Below are 21,597 nucleotides of genomic sequence, written 5' to 3' on the forward strand. Positions count from 1 at the left end.
AAGCTGATGGCATTGGGCTGTTTTTTTCTCTCTCTCGGTCCTAGCTTTTATGCACCTGTACTGACCTCGCCTTCTGGATGATAGCGGGGTATTTGTATTTATTATGGATCCCCATTAGTTCCTGCCAAAGCAGCAGCTACTCTTCCTGGGGTCCAGCAAAATTTAAGGCAGTTTATACATTTTTAAAACATTACAATACATTCACAGATTTCACAACACACTGTGTGCCCTCAGGCCCCTACTCCATCACTACCACATCTACAGTACTAAATCCATTCGTATGTTATCGTGTGTGTGCATGTGTCTGTGCCAAATGTTTGTGTTGCTTCACAGTCTCCACTGTACCATAAGGTATTTTTTTAAATCTGTTTTTTAAATGAAATTTTACTGCTTGTGTCAGTTACTTGATGTGGAATAGAGTTCCATGTAGTCATGGCTCTATGTAGTTCTGTGCGCCTCCCATAGTCTGTTCTGTACTTGGGGACTGTGAAGAGACCTCTGGTGGCATATCTTTTGGGGTATGCGCATGGGTGTCCGAGCTGTGTGCCAATAGTTTAAATGGACAGCTCGGTGCATTCAACTTGTCAACCTGTTATAAATACAAGTAGTGACGAAGTCAGTCTCTCCTCCACTTTCATCCAGGAGAGATTGACATGCATATTATTAATATTAGCTCTCTGTACATCCAAGGACCAGCCGTGCTGCCCTGTTCTGAGCCAATTACAATTTTCCTTAGTCCTTTCTTTGTGGCACCTGACCACACAACTGAACAGTAGTCCAGGTGCGACAAAACCAGGGCCTGTAGGACCTGCCTTGTTGATAGTGCTGTTAAGAAGGTAGAGGAGCTCTTTATTATGGACAGACTACTCCCCATCTTAGCTACTACTGCATCAATATGTTTTGACCATTTGACCATGACATCTCGACTTGCTCAATTTCCACATGATTTATTTCAAGACTTAGGTGAGTTTTAGGGTTTAGTGAGTGTTTTGTTCCAAATGCAATGCTTTTAGTTTTGGACATATTTAGGGCTAACTTATTCCTTGCCACCCACTCTGAAACTAACTGTAGCTCTTTGTTGAGGGTTGCAATCATTTTCAGTTGCTGTAGTAGCTGAAGTGTATAGTGTTGAGTCATCCACATACATAGACACTCTGGCTTTACTCAGTCAATGGCATGTCGTTAGTAAAAATTGAAAAAAAGCAAGCTGCCCTGGGGAATTCCGGCCATGGCTCCGGGTGTTTGTTGTCCTGCAGTCCCCTTGTCAAAACTAGTGCACTATATGGGACGCAGACTCATATGGCACCTTATGAAGCTGAACCCAAGATGCATTTGTTTTAGCTGTTTTAGATCGTCTGCTTCACCTCCAGCACTGAACGTCTTATTGTTTGAAGCTAATGTCCCGGAGTCATCTTGGACATAGACTTTTTTGTTTGTTTTACAAGTGGTTCAGGCAGCACAAAATTGCTTTGAATAGCTTGATAATAAGATAACAAACAACGTTTATTTGGATATCCATAAACCTGTGTTAACTTTTTACCTAAAAAGGAACATTATCTCAGATATTTCTGCTGACATAGACACTTTTTAAAATCGCACATAAAACGTAGTCAATAGACAACTAAATGTGACTGTGTCTCTGGGAGTAGATGAGTCTGGCAGCTGTTCAGAATTCAAAGGGCTCTTCGTGGTAATCTCGGTGTTCTAGCTCACTATCCTTTCTCACATTTTCAGCTTGCCTGTTCAAACACCCTTCCTTGAGCTTCTAGTGGCTTTCCACTCCTTTTCTATAGACTGTGGTCCCTCTGGGCCCTGGTTAGAGGTAGTGCACTACAAAGGAAATAGGATTGCATTTGGAATGCACACTGCCACTCCTCTTCTCTCCTCAGTGTGACAATAGGCGGGTTTCCATTGACCCAGGTTTATTCCCCAAAAGCAATGTTGCAGAAGAAATCTTTGCATCATATGCAATGGACAGATGTATAGGATATACAGTGCCTTGCGAAAGTATTCGGCCCCCTTGAACTTTGCGACCTTTTGCCACATTTCAGGCTTCAAACATAAAGATATAAAACTGTATTTTTTTGTGAAGAATCAACAACAAGTGGGACACAATCATGAAGTGGAACGACATTTATTGGATATTTCAAACTTTTTTAACAAATCAAAAACTGAAAAATTGGGCGTGCAAAATTATTCAGCCCCTTTACTTTCAGTGCAGCATACTCTCTCCAGAAGTTCAGTGAGGATCTCTGAATGATCCAATGTTGACCTAAATGACTAATGATGATAAATACAATCCACCTGTGTGGAATCAAGTCTCCGTATAAATGCACCTGCAATGTGATAGTCTCAGAGGTCCGTTAAAAGCGCAGAGAGCATCATGAAGAACAAGGAACACACCAGGCAGGTCCGAGATACTGTTGTGAAGAAGTTTAAAGCCGGATTTGGATACAAAAAGATTTCCCAAGCTTTAAACATTCCAAGGAGCACTGTGCAAGCAATAATATTGAAATGGAAGGAGTATCAGACCACTGCAAATCTACCAAGACCTGGCCGTCCCTCTAAACTTTCAGCTCATACAAGGAGAAGACTGATCAGAGATGCAGCCAAGAGGCCCGTGATCACTCTGGATGAACTGCAGAGATCTACAGCTGAGGTGGGAGACTCTGTCCATAGGACAACAATCAGTCGTATATTGCACAAATCTGGCCTTTATGGAAGAGTGGCAAGAAGAAAGCCATTTCTTAAAGATATCCATAAAAAGTGCCGTTTAAAGTTTGCCACAGGCCACCTGGGAGACACACCAAACATGTGGAAGAAGGTGCTCTGGTCAGATGAAACCAAAATTGAACTTTTTGGCAACAATGCAAAAGATTATGTTTGGCGTAAAAGCAACACAGCTCATCACCCTGACCACACCATACCCACTGTCAAACATGGTGGTGGCAGCATCATGGTTTGGGCCTGCTTTTCTTCAGCAGGGACAGGGAAGATGGTTAAAATTGATGGGAAGATGGATGGAGCCAAATACAGGACCATTCTGGAAGAAAACCTGATGGAGTCTGCAAAAGACCTGAGACTGGGATGGAGATTTGTCTTCCAACAAGACAATGATCCAAAACATAAAGCAAAATCTACAATGGAATGGTTCAAAAATAAACATATCCAGGTGTTAGAATGGCCCAAGTCAAAGTCCAGACCTGAATCCAATCGAGAATCTGTGGAAAGAACTGAAAACTGCTGTTCACAAATGCTCTCCATCCAACCTCACTGAGCTCGAGCTGTTGTGCAAGGAGGAATGGGAAAAACATTCAGTCTCTCGATGTGCAAAACTGATAGCGACTTACAGCTGTAATCGCAGCAAAAGGTGGCGCTACAAAGTAGTAACTTAAGGGGGCCGAATACTTTCGCAAGGCACTATATATATTTTTAAAGATCAACAAAAAAATGTTACGTGACCAATGGGTCTTTTCTTTACAATTATAACACTATAATACTCCACTAAACTTAATTTCCACAATTAAAAAAATAAGTTTATTTGCAGGACAAGGATCATCCTGACTTTCTATAATGCTTGAATTGCTTCGACTTGCTCTTCTGGTTGGCCTGGAACGCAAGTTTCACCATCCAAATCTTCACCACCATGTCCCAGGTTGTGGTGATACATTGGCACATAACAATTATTAAAACGTGGCCAACCAATTCTTGCATTTTATCCATGCTGACTTTCGCCGGTTTGAGACATGAAACAGATAGGTGGGGAGGGCATACAGGCTGTCTCCAATTTATTAATGTTGATTTTTGTCATGGAAACATTTCAACCATAAAAAAAAAATCCATGTAATTGTTGTGACATTGTTACCTCATCCTGTTTTTATCGACACAAGACCGTGAGACGGAAACTCGCCCTAGCAGGCTATTGACGCGAGACCGTGAGACGGAAACTCGCCTTAGCAGGCTATTGACGTGAGACGGAAACTCGCCCTAGCAGGCTATTGACGCGAGACCGTGAGACGGAAACTCGCCTTAGCAGGCTATTGACGTGAGACGGAAACTCGCCCTAGCAGGCTATTGACGCGAGACCGTGAGACGGAAACTCGCCCTAGCAGGCTATTGACGCGAGACCGTGAGACGGAAACTCGCCCTAGCAGGCTATTGACGTGAGACGGAAACTCGCCCTAGCAGGCTATTGACGTGAGACGGAAACTCGCCCTAGCAGGCTATTGACGCGAGACCGTGAGACGGAAACTCGCCCTAGCAGGCTATTGACGGAAACTCGCCCTAGCAGGCTATTGACGGAAACTCGCCCTAGCAGGCTATTGACGGAAACTCGCCCTAGCAGGCTATTGACGGAAACTCGCCCTAGCAGGCTATTGACGGAAACTCGCCCTAGCAGGCTATTGACGGAAACTCGCCCTAGCAGGCTATTGACGGAAACTCGCCCTAGCAGGCTATTGACGGAAACTCGCCCTAGCTGGCTATTGACGGAAACTCGCCCTAGCTGGCTATTGACGCAAGACCGTGAGACGGAAACATTCTACATGTAGACAACAAAATCAGTGGACAAGTTAATAGAAACGTAGCTATTGATGTAGCAGCTCCTAGGTTGGCAGGCAGGGTGGTGGGTTATCTCCCCCCTCTGGCTGTTGCTGTTGGGGAGGAAGCTCTGGCTGTTGGGGAGGAAGCTCTGGCTGTTGGGGAGGAAGCTCTGGCTGTTGGGGAGGAAGCTCTGGCTGTTGGGGAGGAAGCTCTGGCTGTTGTGGGGGAAGCTCTGGCTGTTGTGGGGGAAGCTCTGGCTGTTGGGGAGGAAGCTCTGGCTGTTGGGGAGGAAGCTCTGGCTGTTGGTGGAGGAAGCTCTGGCTGTTGGTGGAGGAAGCTCTGGCTGTTGGTGGAGGAAGCTCTGGCTGTTGGTGGAGGAAGCTCTGGCTGTTGGTGGAGGAAGCTCTGGCTGTTGGTGGAGGAAGCTCTGGCTGTTGGTGGAGGAAGCTCTGGCTGTTGGGGAGGAAGCTCTGGCTGTCCCATATGGCATTCTATTCATTAAATAGGGCTTAAGGGCCCTGGTCAAAAGTAGTGGACTATACTGGGAATACGGTGCCATTTGGGACTCAGACTATGGCTTGTGCATGGCTCCTAGCCTCCTCCCTAGCACCCTGATCTAATCCCCCTCGTGTCAGGCCAGGCTATTTGATTAGCCAGAAAGCCAGGAGGGGAGAGGAGGGCAGGAGGAGTGGGGGGGGGCAGGGGGAAGAGGGGTGGAGGAGGGGCATAAGGAGATTTCACAGCTTAAAGGATGAACAAAATTAGAATGCTGGGTGATGATCTGGCATACTGCCACCCTACTAACCAAAGACGAGCATCATGATTAGTTTGTACACACACACACGCGCGCTCTACTAGAAAACATTGAGATGATTGGCGATTGGATGGCTTTCCTCTTCTCCAACATGCTGTTAGTCAAACATTTTGACATGTTGTCATTTAAGTCCTTGTAAGAGGTTAGGGCTGGGGAGGGGAGCTTTCGGGGGATTTATAGTCATTGTCTTTTATTTTTATTGCTAGAGTCACTCTTCTTCTCAGGAGAATCACCACAACTCATGTTGACACACGTCAGCCATTTTGTAAGTTCAACAGCCAGCCAGCCGTTCTCTCTGATCTTTCTATAGGTTGTAATGCCATAGTAGACTGTTGATATTCAGTTTATCCACATCCTCGCTCATATGAGACAAATTCATAAATAAGACCAATAAAGTGAGCCAGGGATGGAACTGACGAATAGACATTCTTGTTTGCAAAGACAAACTACCATTGATCTGAAGTGAACAGAACTCAACTTCCCCTGTCCCCTGTCTGTCTCCCCCCCCCCAGCGGGCAGACTCCAGCCGACTCAGACTTTCAGGTTCTGGAGATCGCCCGTAAACTGGAGATGTACGGCGTCCGTTTCCACCCAGCAGCCGACCGCGAGGGAACGAAGATCAACCTGTCCGTGGCTCACATAGGCCTGCAGGTCTTCCAGGTGACTTGTGGTTCTACTGCTGACACACACACACACACACACACACACACACACACACACACACACACACACACACACACACACACACACACACACACACACACACACACACACACACACCTGAGAATGCATCCGAGGTCTCATCCCACAGGTTTCAGATTTTTTTTGTCTTCGGTCTCATTTTCTCCCAGGGTAACACCAAAATAAACACCTTCAATTGGTCCAAGATCCGAAAACTGAGCTTCAAGAGGAAACGCTTCCTGATCAAGCTATACCCAGAGGTTCATGTGAGTACTGTATTTCTGTCATGAATGCATTGGAGGCAATCAGCAGTTGAAAAAAATGAAGTGTTCTTGCTTGTCCCTGTTTTGGCAAAAATAACTGAGGTATGGGGCTGGAGAAATGTAACCACTCTCTAATGTATAGACCAAGCTTTGGATGAAAAGATTGACCATCCATGATTTTTTTATTTTTTTTATTTCACCTTTATTTAACCAGGTAGGCTAGTTGAGAACACCTTTATTTAACCAGGTAGGCTAGTTGAGAACACCTTTATTTAACCAGGTAGGCTAGTTGAGAACAAGTTCTCATTTACAATTGCGACCTGGCCAAGATAAAGCAAAGCAGTTCGACACAAACAACGACACAGAGTTACACATGGAGTAAAACAAACATACAGTCAATAATACAGTATAAACAAGTCTATATATGATGTGAGCAAATGAGGTGAGATAAGGGAGGTAAAGGCAAAAAAAAGGCAATGGTGGCAAAGAAAATACAAAATAGCAAGTAAAACACTGGAATGGTAGATTTGCAATGGAAGAATGTGCAAAGTAGAAATGAAAATAATGGGGTGCAAAATAAATAAATAAAATACATTAGGGAAAGAGGTAGATATTTGGGCTAAATTATAGGTGGGCTTATGTACAGGTATGATATCGACATTATAGTTTTAATCATGTTTAACGTTGACATTTTATGTGTATCATTAATTCGTAATTCCAAAGATTGATGTAGCATCTGCAGATTCAACACTAATTGGCTAATTGGGTGTCATCCAGAGTGTCTGGCGTTGTTCTCTACCCTGTACAAGAAAAAAGTACAAATCTGTCTTTACAGATCTATGTAAAGGGATCTGTGTTTTGGGCTGAAGGTAGTCTGTGCCAAGTTTTAACAGTGCATTTGGAAAGTATTCAGACCCCTCAACTTTTTCCACATTTTGTTACGTTACAGCCTTATTCTAAAATTGATGAGTGGAATTGCAGCCTTATTCTAAAATTGATGAGTGGAATTGCAGCCTTATTTTTTAATAAGAAAAAAAATCCATCTACACACAATACCCCCCACAATGACGAAGTAAAAACAGGTTTTTAGATTTTTTTTGTTGCCAATATCACATTTGCATACGTATTCAGACCCTTTACTCAGTACTTTGTTGAAGCACCTTTGGCAGCGATATTACAGCCTTGAGTCGTCTTGGGTTTGACGATACAAACTTGACACATCTGTTTTTGGGGGAGTTTTCCCCCTTCTCTGCAGCTCCTCTCAAGCTCTGTCAGGTTGGATGGGGAGCGTCTCTCCAGAGATGTTCGAACTAGTTCAAGTCTGGTCTCTGGCAGGGCCACTCAAGGACATTGAGACTTGTCCTGAAGCCACTCCTGCAGTGTCTTGGCTGTGTACTTTGGGTTGTTGTCATTTTGGAAGGTGAACCTTCACCCCAGTCTGATGTCCTGATCGCTTTGGAGAAGGTTTTTCTCAAGGATTTCTCTGTACTTTGCTCTTCATCTTTCCCTCGATCCTGACTAAAGGCCTGATTGGTGGAGTGCTGCAGAGATGGTTGTCCTTCTGGAATGTTCATCTCCTTAGAGGAACTCTGGAGCTCTGTCATTGACCATCAGTTTCCTTGGTCACCTCCCTGACCAAGGCCCTTCTCCCCCTATTGCTCAGTTTGGCTGGGTGGCCAGCTCTTGGAAGAGTGTTGGTGATTCCAAACTTCTCCATTTGAGAATGATGGAAGCCACTTCTTGGGAACCTTCAATGCTGCAGAAATGTTTTAGTACCCTTCCCCAGATCTGTGCCTCGACACAATCCTATCTCGGAGCTCTACGGACAATTCCTTCGACCTCATGGCTTGATTTTTGCTATGGACATTATATAGACAGGTGTTTGCCTTTCCAAATCATGTTCAATCAATTGAATTAACCACCAGGTGGACTCCAAGTCGAAGAAACATCTCAAGGATGATTCATGGAAACCGGATACACCCGAGCTCAATTTCGAGTCCCATAGCGAAGGGTCTGAATAGTCATATATAAATGTTTTAAAAATATACATTTTAATACATTTGCAAACATTTATAAAAAAACTAAAAAAAAACTGTTTTCATTTGTTCATTTATAGGGTAGTGTGTGTAGATTGAGGATTTTTATTCATTTGAATCCAGTTTAGAATAAGACTTGTAATGTAACAAAATGTGGGAAAAGTCCAAGGAGTTTGCGAAAACTTTCCAAATACACCATACATGCAAGCATTCATGAGTGTAAACGTTATTCCAGTAATATTATATTGGACCACTTTGGGAATAACTTTAAAAAAAAAAATTAAATTCCTGCTTTCAACTATCCTCTGGGACGACTTGTACACATTGTTCGATTTTTGTATTTCATTTTAAAATGAAAGGCCATATTTGAATTGTAGGGGCCTCACCAGGATACCCTGGAGTTTCAGATGGTCAGTCGGGACCAGTGCAAGATCTTCTGGAAGAATTGTGTGGAACATCACTCGTTCTTCCGCCTCTTGGATCAGCCGCAGCCCAAGTCTAAAGCCATTCTCTTTAGTAGGGGATCGTCATTCAGATACAGGTATCTCTGCTTTCTGCTGAAACATACAGAGGTAGATTTTGTTTAAAAATATATATATTTTTACATTTTTTAAATGGATGTTATGTTGAGGTAAAAGTTTTGCTGAAGTGTAACCATGTAGTGTACAGCTTGAACCCATAGGAGACTCTGGCTCCTGCTGTTGTTGTTTGATGGTATCTGTGTTGACTCTTTCTGGTTTAGTGGGAGGACCCAGAAGCAACTAGTGGAATATGTCAAGGACAGCGGAGCAAGGAGGACACCATATCAGAGGTGTGTGTCTCTGTCTCTGGTCTCTCTGTGTCTTTGACCTCTGGTTTAACTCTCATGTGGTCTCCTGTCTCTGTCAGGAGGAACAGTAAGGTGAGGATGTCGGCTCGGTCCCTGGCCCCCGATGTGCCAAAACAGGTCAGTGGGATTACCAAGACTAATGCATCTTTCTGACCGGGTCAGTGAGGGGTCTTTAAGACCGGGTCAGTGAGGGGTCTTTAAGACCGGGTCAGTGAGGGGTCTTTAAGACCGGGTCAGTGAGGGGTCTTTAAGACCGGGTCAGTGAGGGGTCTTTAAGACCGGGTCAGTGAGGGGTCTTTAAGACCGGGTCAGTGGGGGGGTCTTTACGTCAGGGGGGCTTTACGTCAGTGGGGGGGCTTTACGTCAGTGGGGGGTCTTTACGTCAGTGGGGGGTCTTTACGTCAGTGGGGGTCTTTACGTCAGTGGGGGGTCTTTACGTCAGTGGGGGGTCTTTACGTCAGTGGGGGTCTTTACGTCAGTGGGGGGTCTTTACGTCGGTGGGGGGTCTTTACGTCGGTGGGGGGTCTTTACGTCGGTGGGGGGGTCTTTACGTCGGTGGGGGGGGGTCTTTACGTCGGTGGGGGGGGTCTTTACGTCGGTGGGGGGGGTCTTTACGTCGGTGGGGGGGGGTCTTTACGTCAGTGGTGGGTCTTTCTTTACGTCAGGGTCAGTGGGGGGTCTTTACGTCAGGGTCAGTGGGGGGTCTTTACGTCAGGGTCAGTGGGGGGTCTTTACGTCAGGGTCAGTGGGGGGTCTTTACGTCAGGGTCAGTGGGGGGTCTTTACGTCAGGGTCAGTGGGGGGGTCTTTACGTCAGGGTCAGTGGGGGGTCTTTACGTCAGGGTCAGTGGGGGGGTCTTTACGTCAGGGTCAGTGGGGGTCTTTACGTCAGGGTCAGTGGGGGGTCTTTACGTCAGGGTCAGTGGGGGGTCTTTACGTCAGGGTCAGTGGGGGGTCTTTACGTCAGGGTCAGTGGGGCGGTCTTTACGTCAGGGTCAGTGGGGCGGTCTTTACGTCAGGGTCAGTGGGGCTGTCTTTACGTCAGGGTCAGTGGGGCTGTCTTTACGTCAGGGTCAGTGGGGGTCTTTACGTCAGGGGGGTCTTTCTTTACGTCAGGGTCAGTGGGGGGGTCTTTACGTCAGGGGGGTCTTTCTTTACGTCAGGGTCAGTGGGGGGTCTTTACGTCAGGGTCAGTGGGGGGTCTTTACGTCAGGGTCAGTGGGGGTCTTTACGTCAGGGTCAGTGGGGCTGTCTTTACGTCAGGGTCAGTGGGGCTGTCTTTACGTCAGGGTCAGTGGGGCTGTCTTTACGTCAGGGTCAGTGGGGGTCTTTACGTCAGGGTCAGTGGGGGTCTTTACGTCAGTGGGGGTCTTTACGTCAGGGTCAGTGGGGGGGTCTTTACGTCAGGGTCAGTGGGGGGGTCTTTACGTCAGGGTCAGTGGGGGGGGGGTCTTTACGTCAGGGTCAGTGGGGGGTCTTTACGTCAGGGTCAGTGGGGGGGGTCTTTCCGACAGGCTACAACGTTTTAGGAAGGAGGTGCAGAGTCATTGGAAACTAATGGAAACCTCTCTCCCCATCTCTCCTCTTTCTTTCATGTCATTTTAGACATTCTCCTTCAATGACAGCTTGCGGGCGCCAGGTTCCCCATCCTCTGCGACTGTGTCCTTCCACTCCATACAAGTCTCCAGCTCCCCCCCACGTCCGGAGCCCCAGGCCCAGCCTCCACAGCCTCCTGCCCAGAGCCAGGCCCAGTCTACACAGCTTCCTCCCCAGCAGCAACAGACCCAGCTCCTGCCCCCACAGCTGGCCAGGCCCTCCAGCCCCACAGCGAAGGAGGACCCCCACAAGGCCACCGACATCCCCCCATGTCACCACGCCTTCTCACAAGGTGCCCCAAGTTCCCCGGCGGCAGGAGACTGCAACCCCTCGTCTGTGTGTGTAGAGAGTAGAGCTTCCCATCCGCAGCAGCAGCCCTCCCAAAATGGCAATGAGGATAGTGAGCAGGTTGGGGGATGGGGATCGAGGTGCAGGGAGAGGGGAGGGGGGGAGACGAGAGTGTTCCTCTCAGCCGATGTGTTTGAGGCAGAGCTTCTCCGAGCCAGGCAGAAGCCCCTGTTCCCATTGGCTAACACCCAGCTCCATGTCACAGAGGAGTTCATAGATGACGACCCCACTGAGATGTCGTTCTGCGGCGGTGGGGTCGAGGCCTATTACGGCTACGAGGAGAAGTGGGGTCAGTATGGCTGTTATGGGGAGGGTGGTGGTGGTGGGGGCCCAACTAAAACCAGGGGTGTCAGTCTGGGTCTGGAGGACCTGAACAGCAACACTAACGTCTTCTCTGACCACAGCGTTGTTGGTCGCTCCGAAACCAGCTCTCTGGTTAACAACAGGTCAGAGTGTAGTTCCCTTGACAACCTGGGGCTTAGTTCCGCAGGTGACTCCCGGTCTCTGGGCTTCGACGGGCCAGACTTCTCCTCCTCCCTCCGCCTCCCGGGCTCTGACAACCCGTCTGAGGCTAGCTCCATGGTTAACTTCCCGGCGTACTCAGTCCACTCTGAGACTAGCTCGGCGGTGCAGTTCAGCGACCTATTGGAGCAACTGGAGCACCTCAGCTATCCTCCTACGACCACGGAGGGGTCGGCTAACGGCAGCGACGATTCTGACTCAGACTGGGGTTCAGACAGCGGCCTGCCCCCTGAGCAGAATCTGTTCTATAGCAATCCTCTAGCCGGAGGGCCAGGCGGGGTGGAGGGGTTCCTTCTGCAGTGTCATGACCTGCAGGCCCTCTCCCTGGGGGAGTCCTCTGGTGGACCCCCACATTAACATGTGAAGGCCCTATATAGGCAGTCACTCTATTTACTTAGCTGAAGTTACACAATATTATTGTGGTTTTGGCGAAGATTTGAATATTCGCGGAACATTTTTGAATCAGATTTGAATCTTTAATTTTTGTGATTGGGGAACGGCACCACTTCAGACACATTTGACCTTTACTAGCCAGCCAGTCACATTTGACCTTTACTTGCCAGCCAGTCACATTTGACCTTTACTAGCCAGCCAGTCACATTTGACCTTTACTTGCCAGCCAGACACATTTGACCTTTACTTGCCAGCCAGACACATTTGACCTTTACTTGCCAGCCAGACACATTTGACCTTTACTTGCCAGCCAGACACATTTGACCTTTACTTGCCAGCCAGCCAGACACATTTGACCTTTACTAGCCAGCCAGCCAGACACATTTGACCTTTTTTAAACAGATCAATTGTAGCACTTACCCAGACATCCTACCCACCAATGACTGTTCTCCCTCTAGCTCTGCTTTTGGGTGCTGGCCGTGCTTGTGTTATTGACACCAGATATTTTATGCCTCGTAACAGTGGTCTGGCATTACAGCCATCAGCTCACGTTGCATCGCACGGCTCAGTAACAGTAGGAGCACAACACTGAAGTCCTAAGTGGTTGAGTGCAGGGATAGAACGAATATAATATTGCTTGCCTATGTGGCTTTACTAAATAATTGGAGAGTTATTTGATGGGACACGGTGGCTGTTGTATCTCCCTGGCATACAGCAATTGCTCTAAAGTTGTTTGTGGTTTTGAATCTGTCGGTACCATTATGGTGACTCTATTCTTTGTCCGCTCTTCCGTACCACTACGCTACACAGTCTTTGACCGCGCTTTGCATTTAGCCTTTGTCACAGCTCTGTAGTGTTAGGCACTTTGCATTTAGCCTTTATGTCACAGCTCTGTAGTGTTAGGCACTTTGCATTTAGCCTTTATTTCACAGCTCTGTAGTGTTAGGCACTTTGCATTTAGCCTTTATGTCACAGCTCTGTAGTGTTAGGCACTTTGCATTTAGCCTTTATCTCACAGCTCTGTAGTGTTAGGCACTTTGCATTTAGCCTTTATGTCACAGCTCTGTAGTGTTAGGCACTTTGCATTTAGCCTTTATGTCACAGCTCTGTAGTGTTAGGCACTTTGCATTTCAAATCCTTAATCTTTTACTTTTTTTTTTTAAAGGAAAATATTTCTTATGTTTTCAAGACACGTGGTGCTTATTCAGAATAAGACATAAAAATGTATTGCGACGTGAATGTTGGGAGGAGAATATTTCTCCAGATGTTTAGTATTGATTGTCTGTCATTCTGAAGAATATATTAGTTCACCGTTGTTGAGGTTCGATCTTGTGACCTGCATGAATGCAGGTTTAGACTTTATCCAGCTTTGATTTGAAATATAATCGATTTTGAATCAGGGGATTCAGACTGTAGCCGTCTCTGTCACTTGAATATATTTGTTCTTTGTCTAAATTTAACACCCCTGAAAGTAAATTTGATTTTTAATTTTAACAGCACTTTTCATAACTTATAGTATAGTATTTTACTAAAACATTATTTTTTTTTTAAATAGTAGGCAACAATGTGTGATTGTCACATGCTTTTTTGTGAATCGGAGATTGATATTTGTGTCATACCACTCAGATCTCAGGGCTAGTAATGAAATCGATGCTGTTCCTTCCTTAGTGTAACAGTCTCGTAAATCCTTCATTGGCGTACCATAGTCCAGTAGTATGTCAGTGTATTACAGGCCTCGGGGACTGTTATAACGTACAGATATATAGCACACTGCCGCTAAAGATAGAAATTCAACATTGATTGCATCCCAAATGACACCCTAATAGTGCACTACTTTTGACCAGAGCCCTATGGCACCCTATTCCCTAATAGTGCACTACTTTTGACCAGAGCCCTATGGCACTCGTAATTTTTTTTTTTTTTTTTTACCTTTATTTAACTAGGCAAGAGAGTTAAGAACAAATTCTTATTTTCAATGACGGCCTAGGAACAGTGGGTTAACTGCCTGTTCAGGGGCAGAATGACAGATTTGTACCTTGTCAGTTCGGGGGTTTGAACTTGCAACCTTCCGGTTACTAGTCCAACGCTCTAACCACTAGGCTACCCTGCCGCCCCACCCTATTCACTATATAGTGCACTACTTTAGACCAGAGCCCTATGGCACCCTATTCCCTACATAGTGCACTACTTTAGACCAGAGCCCTATGGCACCCTATTCCCTACATAGTGCACTACTTTTGACCAGAGCCCTATGGCACCCTATTCCCTATATAGTGCACTACTTTTGACCAGAGCCCTATGGCACACTTTTCCCTACATAGTGCACTACTTTAGACCAGAGCCCTCCTATAAAGGCACTACAATGTGTTTATAGAGCCTTTATATTATGCTACTACTGTCTTGGTAGATTTTGTTCCATTGAGACATCTGCTGGTCCATAATAACCTGGACGTTCCTGTCCGTTAGTAACGCACAGCCTCAGTCTGGAGTTCATGTTAGGTACTGGGTTAACAGAGTATTAGGCTATATCGTTCTGTCCTTTCTGTCGTTCTGCCCCTGAACAAGGCAGTTAACCCACTTCCTAGGCCGTCACATCAGAGTTTTGTTTATATGGTTTTTTTAATGTCCTGTTGAGATTTATTAAGAAAAGACGTAGACGAATGAAACGGGGACACAAGCACATTGTCGATTTGAATCGGTGTAGATTTCAGTTTAAAGAATGCAGGCGGCGTTCTGCAGAGGCGGCGTTCTGCAGAGGCGGCGTTCTGCAGAGGCGGCGTTCTGCAGAGGCGGCGTTCTGCAGAGGCGGCGTTCTGCAGAGGCGGCGTTCTGCAGAGGCGGCCAACAACGTGAATGTACTTTTAACAAAGTATGACGTTTCTCCTTCAGTAATAACAGTAGCTTGTATGCCAATAGATTACGAACTGTTTTAGATGTCTTAAATGTACTATAAGCAAAGGTAGAAGCCCTCAGTAAACAGTAAGAAGCATTTATACTTAACCTGGTTTATATTCCTTCAGTGAAAATCATGGGGAATCAATGAAGTTCTTAACAGAGTGATGAAAATGAGGTTTTACGATGTCACCATATCATTGTGCAGGAAGTGATTTTTAATTATTTTTTTAACTCCTTGTATCTGTTACTTTCATCTGATCGTTTACTGTAAACATGTTGCGTGAGATTTGATACACAGTCTATAATGACTTCCTTTAGCTGCGTCTGGGGCACTTCAAGACAATAACACTAACAGCCGCGGGAAACGAGGGACATTTCTCACGTTGGTCCTTAATCTTGTCACTTTTTTTATATAACTTGCCGTTTTGAGATTCATCTTAGCAGTTCATTTTATTATTTTTTTTTATTCTATAATATCATTTGATGAATGAACGAATATACAGCCGTAGCCATTGGGTCCAGTCCAGTGACGTATTGTGGTGTTGACGTCCAAGCCACAGATATGTGTTGGGTCGGATCTGCTCGGGTCGGAGTAGGGAAAACAGTGTGGAGAAACAATTGAGTCGGTGCCATGGTAAATAAGGTCCCGTTGAACCGACGTAGAGTTTGTGTCCCAAACGGCACCCTATTCCCTACTTAGTGCACAATGGGCCTTGGTTAAAAGTAGTGCACTTACATGGGGAATAGGGTGCCCGTTTTGGGGGGGGGGGGGCGTAACCATAGAAACGAAATCAGCGGAGTGTTTCTCTACTTTGTTATGAGGAGGAAATTACATCGTCAATCTAAACTCCCCAAGTCCCATTTTTTTTTTTTTTTAATTTCCTGTCATTTGAAGCAGCTAGTTTTAATCTACCCCGAAAGGCCTCTGACTTGGCGTTCTGCAACGCAAACTGTTCTGTTTTCAGTTTTTTTAATTTTTCGAACACATCTATTTGGATTTGTCATCTGTAGCACAGTAGAGTCTGCTCACTCTGAAGGTTATTTAAAAAAAAAAAAACATTTCAAAATGGTCATTTACCAGACGCTCTTATCCCGAGCGACTTGGGGTTTAAGTGCTTTGCTCATGGATGGGCACATTGACAGAATTTAAAAAAAAAATGTTTTATTCTCGTCGTCGGCTTGGCGACGCTAAACCAGCTGTGGTCTATGGACTTTTGTCTGTACTGTTTTGACTAATGTTGCTCAATTCCTAAAGCCTTTAATTGTTTGCCTCATTCACTTAATATGTATTCATATAATGGCCCGCTGATGCTTAGAGGTGAATTAAATATTTTTGTGATTTTTCTACATGAATGTCAAAATGGTTTTTTTGGGGGGGGTATATTGGAGTGATTTCTACATGTGTTTATGAATGTAAAAGTGGGGGGGGAGTATATTTGAGTGATTTCTACATGATTGTTAAAATGGGGGTGGTGGGTGTATTCTACATGCGTTTATGAATGTGAGAAGGGCGTTGGGGACTGGGTACATTTTTTATTTCTTTAAACCACTTGGTGATCAAGAAAACCAAACAAATATTTTAGCTGTTGAGGAAAACGGCTACGCTACATAGTTTCTATTTTCTAAAACTCTACAACCCAGGTTCTCATTGTCATTTTGGTCCACCTCCTTCGTAAAAGGGTTCATAGAAGTGCGCTTGCGGAGCCTCGCTCTCTACCATCACAAGTGAGTCAAACAGCAGTCCTCTGAGCCTCCGAGAGAGGGTCGGGTCAAAGTTCAAATACCCCCCCCCCCCCCCCCCAAACAAAAAGAATTCACCGATGGAGACCTTTGCATTTCCACTCGTAGATGTTTGACCTGTGGTTGTTGGCCTCTGTTAGAACATGTTGTCTTTGCTTCGTGGCCTGCAGATTCTCCCCCACCCCCTCCCCCTCCCACCCCCTCCTCACCCCACCACACCTCTCTTGAATCAAGTGCATGGTGTACTAAGAGACAATTATTCACCTAGCTTTTGATCTACTGTAGCTTGCAACTTACAATGGCATCAAATAATGCAACTTGCATTTCTTAATCAACATGTATGGTTACTGATTCTAAACTAAGTGTACTCTTACGGTTTTGTATGTTTCTCTTAAGAATAAAGGAATCACTTTTGGGTATCTTTTTTTTTTTTTTATAAATGTGAGACTTAAAATTTAATTTAGACATTTTGTTGATTTACTTTCTATCAAGGAAGCAGAGAATCATGTGCAGAAGAGTGATTTGGTGATCAATTCTGTGGCTTTGGAATTTGAATAGTCCTCTACTGAACTTGACAGCCATCAACTGGATTATTCATTTTCTTTTCATGTGACTGGATATTGTTATATTGTTATATTTCTTAAACGGATGGTCCCGACAACAAAGCGTTGATTCAATACTGTTTAAACGGATGGATTTTTAGCTACAGCTAAAACCTGCCTATTCATCCCAGTAAGACTGACTCGTTGACGTTTCACCTTGTCCAGGAGTGGAGGCGGAATGCTAGAAGTGGCGTCTGCACGCGAGAGGCTTTAGAGAGATGAATTTGGATGGACCAATGCACCTTGTCCTCGCTCCACCTAACCCTACCTCAAAACCTCTAACCCTCAAGCAGCTACCCTGAACCCTCTGTTGCAGTGTTTAGTTAGACACCAGCGCTGGGGACCTCACACTCGGGGGGGGCGCGGCTAGTGTTTTCCTCGTCCGGTACACCTTAGAGAAGTATACCACAATCCCAATAGGTCCCTCTGCTTACTAGGTCAAACAAATACATTAATAACAGTATCTTGTTTGGGGAAGACATTTGATCTTTTATTCTATATCCTTTCGGAAATTGCTACCATTTTTAATGTTACTTGTCACTATCATTCCTATGGTTTTGTGTAACCACGGCGCCTGGCCAGAGCGTGTCGTTTAGGATTAGGGCTTCATCTGGGGCTTAAAATGCAGGAGCTGTCTGCTTTGTTTAGAATTAGAGAATACAAACACATGTTCCTTATTTTAATCTAGGCCGTGTTCCAAGTGCCCCCCTATTCCCTATATAGTGCACTACTGTTTACCCAGAGCCCTAGGGCTGCTCCTCAAATACTACATTCCACAGCCTGTGCACATGCTCCCTGTTTAGACAGGCTCTCTGCCAAGTTATTCCACACAGCAAACCCCAACTCCCCCCTTCCTGTGACTGGACTGTTCGTCTCCACCCCCCCTTCCCGTGACTGGACTGTTCGTCTCCACCCCCCCCCGTGACAGGACTGTTCGTCTCCACCCCCCTTCCTGTGACAGGACTGTCCGTCTCCACCCCCCCCTTCCTGTGACAGGACTGTCCGTCTCCACCCCCCTTCCTGTGACAGGACTGTTCGTCTCCACCCCCCTTCCTGTGACAGGACTGTCCGTCTCCACCCCCCTTCCTGTGACAGGACTGTTCGTCTCCACCCCCTTCCTGTGACAGGACTGTTCGTCTCCACCCCCCTTCCTGTGACAGGACTGTTCGTCTCCACCCCCTTCCTGTGACAGGACTGTCCGTCTCCACCCCCCTTCCTGTGACAGGACTGTTCGTCTCCACCCCCTTCCTGTGACAGGACTGTTCGTCTCCACCCCCCTTCCTGTGACAGGACTGTTCGTCTCCACCCCCCTTCCTGTGACAGGACTGTTCGTCTCCACCCCCCTTCCTGTGACAGGACTGTTCGTCTCCACCCCCCTTCCTGTGACAGGACTGTTCGTCTCCACCCCCCTTCCTGTGACAGGACTGTTCGTCTCCACCCCCCCCTTCCTGTGACAGGACTGTTCGTCTCCACTCCCCCCCTTCCTGTGACAGGACTGTTCGTCTCCACCCCCCTTCCCGTGACAGGACTGTTCGTCTCCACTCCCCCCCTTCCCGTGACTGGACTGTCCGTCTCTCCCCCCCCTTCCCGTGACTGGACTGTCCGTCTCCCTCCCCCCCTTCCTGTGACTGGACTGCCCGTCTCCACTCCCCCCTTCCCGTGACTGGACTGTCCGTCTCCACTCCCCCCTTCCTGTGACTGGACTGTTCGTCTCCACTCCCCCTTCCTGTGACCCCCCCAACACACACACACCCTCTCCATCTGTAGAGACTTTAGACCAGGGATCATCAACTAGATTCAGCTGCGGGCTGATTTATATATTTTTTCTTGAGTGGATGGTCAGGGGCTGGAACATAATTACAAATAAGTGGTAGACTGAAGTTGACCACAAGAAGTCCAAACAGATATATGTCTGACCAAAACAGTCATTTCAAACCTTGTTTACATTAGTACACGATCACATCTCTCTATGTGTGGGAATATTTGAATACCGATTTCCAAAATGAAAAGCTGTTCCACTGGATGTCAGAAGGTGAATTCACCAATTTGTAAGTCGCTCTGGATAAGAGCGTCTGCTAAATGACTTAAATGTAAATGTAAATGAAAATCACTTGTAGCTGATTTCCTGGTGTTGTACAGTCCGTTATGTCCAACAGTAAAACCACCCGTGGACTGTCAGTGAAGAAACCCTGCTGTGGACTGTTCTATCTCCCGTTGTGTAGCGGGACTGCAGGTTGTGCTATCTATCTATCTCCTCAGTCGCCGCCCTTCCTGTGTCGTCCCCCGTGGGGCTGTAAAACAGTTAAACTATAAACCACCGCCTGTCTACCAGGCCGCCGCCGGGCTGTTCCGAGCCGTGACTCGGGGAACTGTTTCCAGGTCGGAGAGTAATCTCTTTTTTCTTTTCTCTCTTCTTCCTGGTCTGTCGTTCTGTTTCTCTTCTGTGAGAAATGGGAAAACAGCTGTGACTTCCTGTGGCTCTGTCAGGAAGAGTTCAACCAAAACGTCTAGCTGGTGTGTAGTTTGATTCTCTCCACTTCCTCCAATAGGGAGTCATCACACCGCAGACTCCTCCAATAGGGAATCATCACACCGCAGACTCCTCCAATAGGGAGTCATCACACCGCAGACTCCTCCAATAGGGAGTCATCACACCGCAGACTCCTCCAATAGGGAGTCATCACACAGCAGACTCTGGGTCCTTCCCAAATGGCACCCTATTCTATGCACTACTTTTGACTGGGGCCCATGGGGTATGGGGTGCCATTTGGGAAGCACTTCAGTTCTCTAATGTAATTAGTTTCATATAAGAGCTGGTGATAAATCATTCTAGTGGACTGCAGCTCTGAAAACAATGGTTGGAGAGAACAAATGTGGGAGCCATTATCTTTCTCTATTCATGTTAAACTGTGTGAGAGAGCGCGTGTGTGTGTGTGTGTGTGTGAGAGAGAGCGTGTGTGTGTGTGTGAGAGAGCGTGTGTGTGTGTGAGAGAGCGTGTGTGTGTGTGAGAGAGCGTGTGTGTGTGTGAGAGAGCGTGTGTGTGTGTGAGAGCGAGCGTGTGTGTGTGAGAGCGAGCGTGTGTGTGTGTGAGAGCGAGCGTGTGTGTGTGAGAGTGTGTGTGAGAGCGTGTGTGTGTGTGAGAGAGCGTGTGTGTGTGTGTGAGAGAGCGTGTGTGTGTGTGTGAGAGAGCGTGTGTGTGTGTGTGAGAGAGCGTGTGTGTGAGAGAGCGTGTGTGTGTGAGAGAGCGTGTGTGTGTGAGAGAGCGTGTGTGTGTGAGAGAGCGTGTGTGTGTGAGAGAGCGTGTGTGTGAGAGAGAGAGCGTGTGTGTGAGAGAGAGCGTGTGTGTGTGAGAGCAGGGCATTGTCATACAGTTAACAGCCTGTTTCTATTGAAGGACACAGGGCATTGTCATACCGTTAACAGCCTGTTTCTATTGAAGGACACAGGGCATTGTCATACCGTTAACAGCCTGTTTCTATTGAAGGACACAGGGCATTGTCATACCGTTAACAGCCCGTTTCTATTGAAGGACACAGGGCATTGTCATACCGTTAACAGCCTGTTTCTATTGAAGGACACGGCATTGTCATACCGTTAACAGCCTGTTTCTATTGAAGGACACAGGGCATTGTCATATAGTTAACAGCCTGTTTCTATTGAAGGACACAGGGCATTGTCATACCGTTAACAGCCTGTTTCTATTGAAGGACACAGGGCGTTGTCATACCGTTAACAGCCTGTTTCTATTGAAGGACACAGGGCGTTGTCATACCGTTAACAGCCCGTTTCTATTGAAGGACACAGGGCATTGTCATACCGTTAACAGCCCGTTTCTATTGAAGGACACAGGGCATTGTCATACCGTTAACAGCCTGTTTCTATTGAAGGACACAGGGCATTGTCATACCGTTAGCAGCCTGTTTCTATTGAAGGACACAGAGCGTTGTCATACCGTTAACAGCCTGTTTCTATTGAAGGACACAGGGCATTGTCATACCGTTAACAGCCTGTTTCTATTGAAGGACACAGGGCATTGTCATATAGTTAACAGCCCGTTTCTATTGAAGGACACAGGGCATTGTCATACCGTTAACAGCCTGTTTCTATTGAAGGACACAGAGCGTTGTCATACCGTTAACAGCCTGTTTCTATTGAAGGACACAGGGCATTGTCATACCGTTAACAGCCTGTTTCTATTGAAGGACACAGGGCATTGTCATATAGTTAACAGCCCGTTTCTATTGAAGGACACAGGGCATTGTCATACCGTTAACAGCCCGTTTCTATTGAAGGACACAGGGCATTGTCATACCGTTAACAGCCTGTTTCTATTGAA

The 21,597-nt window shown here is 46.4% G+C and overlaps 1 protein-coding gene across 7 annotated transcripts in view; it reads left to right on the plus strand.

The window, feature by feature from the left end:
• farp2 (FERM, RhoGEF and pleckstrin domain protein 2) overlaps positions 1 to 21,597 on the plus strand; it is a 107,672-nt gene that overhangs the window by 49,408 nt on the left and 36,667 nt on the right. For all 7 annotated transcript variants that reach the window (XM_064936173.1, XM_064936176.1, XM_064936178.1 and 4 more), the window contains exons 8-13: positions 5,869 to 6,016; positions 6,208 to 6,303; positions 8,714 to 8,877; positions 9,079 to 9,147; positions 9,225 to 9,282; positions 10,770 to 11,052. In XM_064936173.1, the coding sequence (XP_064792245.1) occupies positions 5,869 to 6,016; positions 6,208 to 6,303; positions 8,714 to 8,877; positions 9,079 to 9,147; positions 9,225 to 9,282; positions 10,770 to 11,052 (818 nt within the window). The remainder of the gene's footprint in view (positions 1 to 5,868; positions 6,017 to 6,207; positions 6,304 to 8,713; positions 8,878 to 9,078; positions 9,148 to 9,224; positions 9,283 to 10,769; positions 11,053 to 21,597) is intronic.

Source organism: Oncorhynchus masou, chromosome 24, assembly GCF_036934945.1.
Source record: "Oncorhynchus masou masou isolate Uvic2021 chromosome 24, UVic_Omas_1.1, whole genome shotgun sequence".
Taxonomy (NCBI): Eukaryota; Metazoa; Chordata; class Actinopteri; order Salmoniformes; family Salmonidae; genus Oncorhynchus; species Oncorhynchus masou.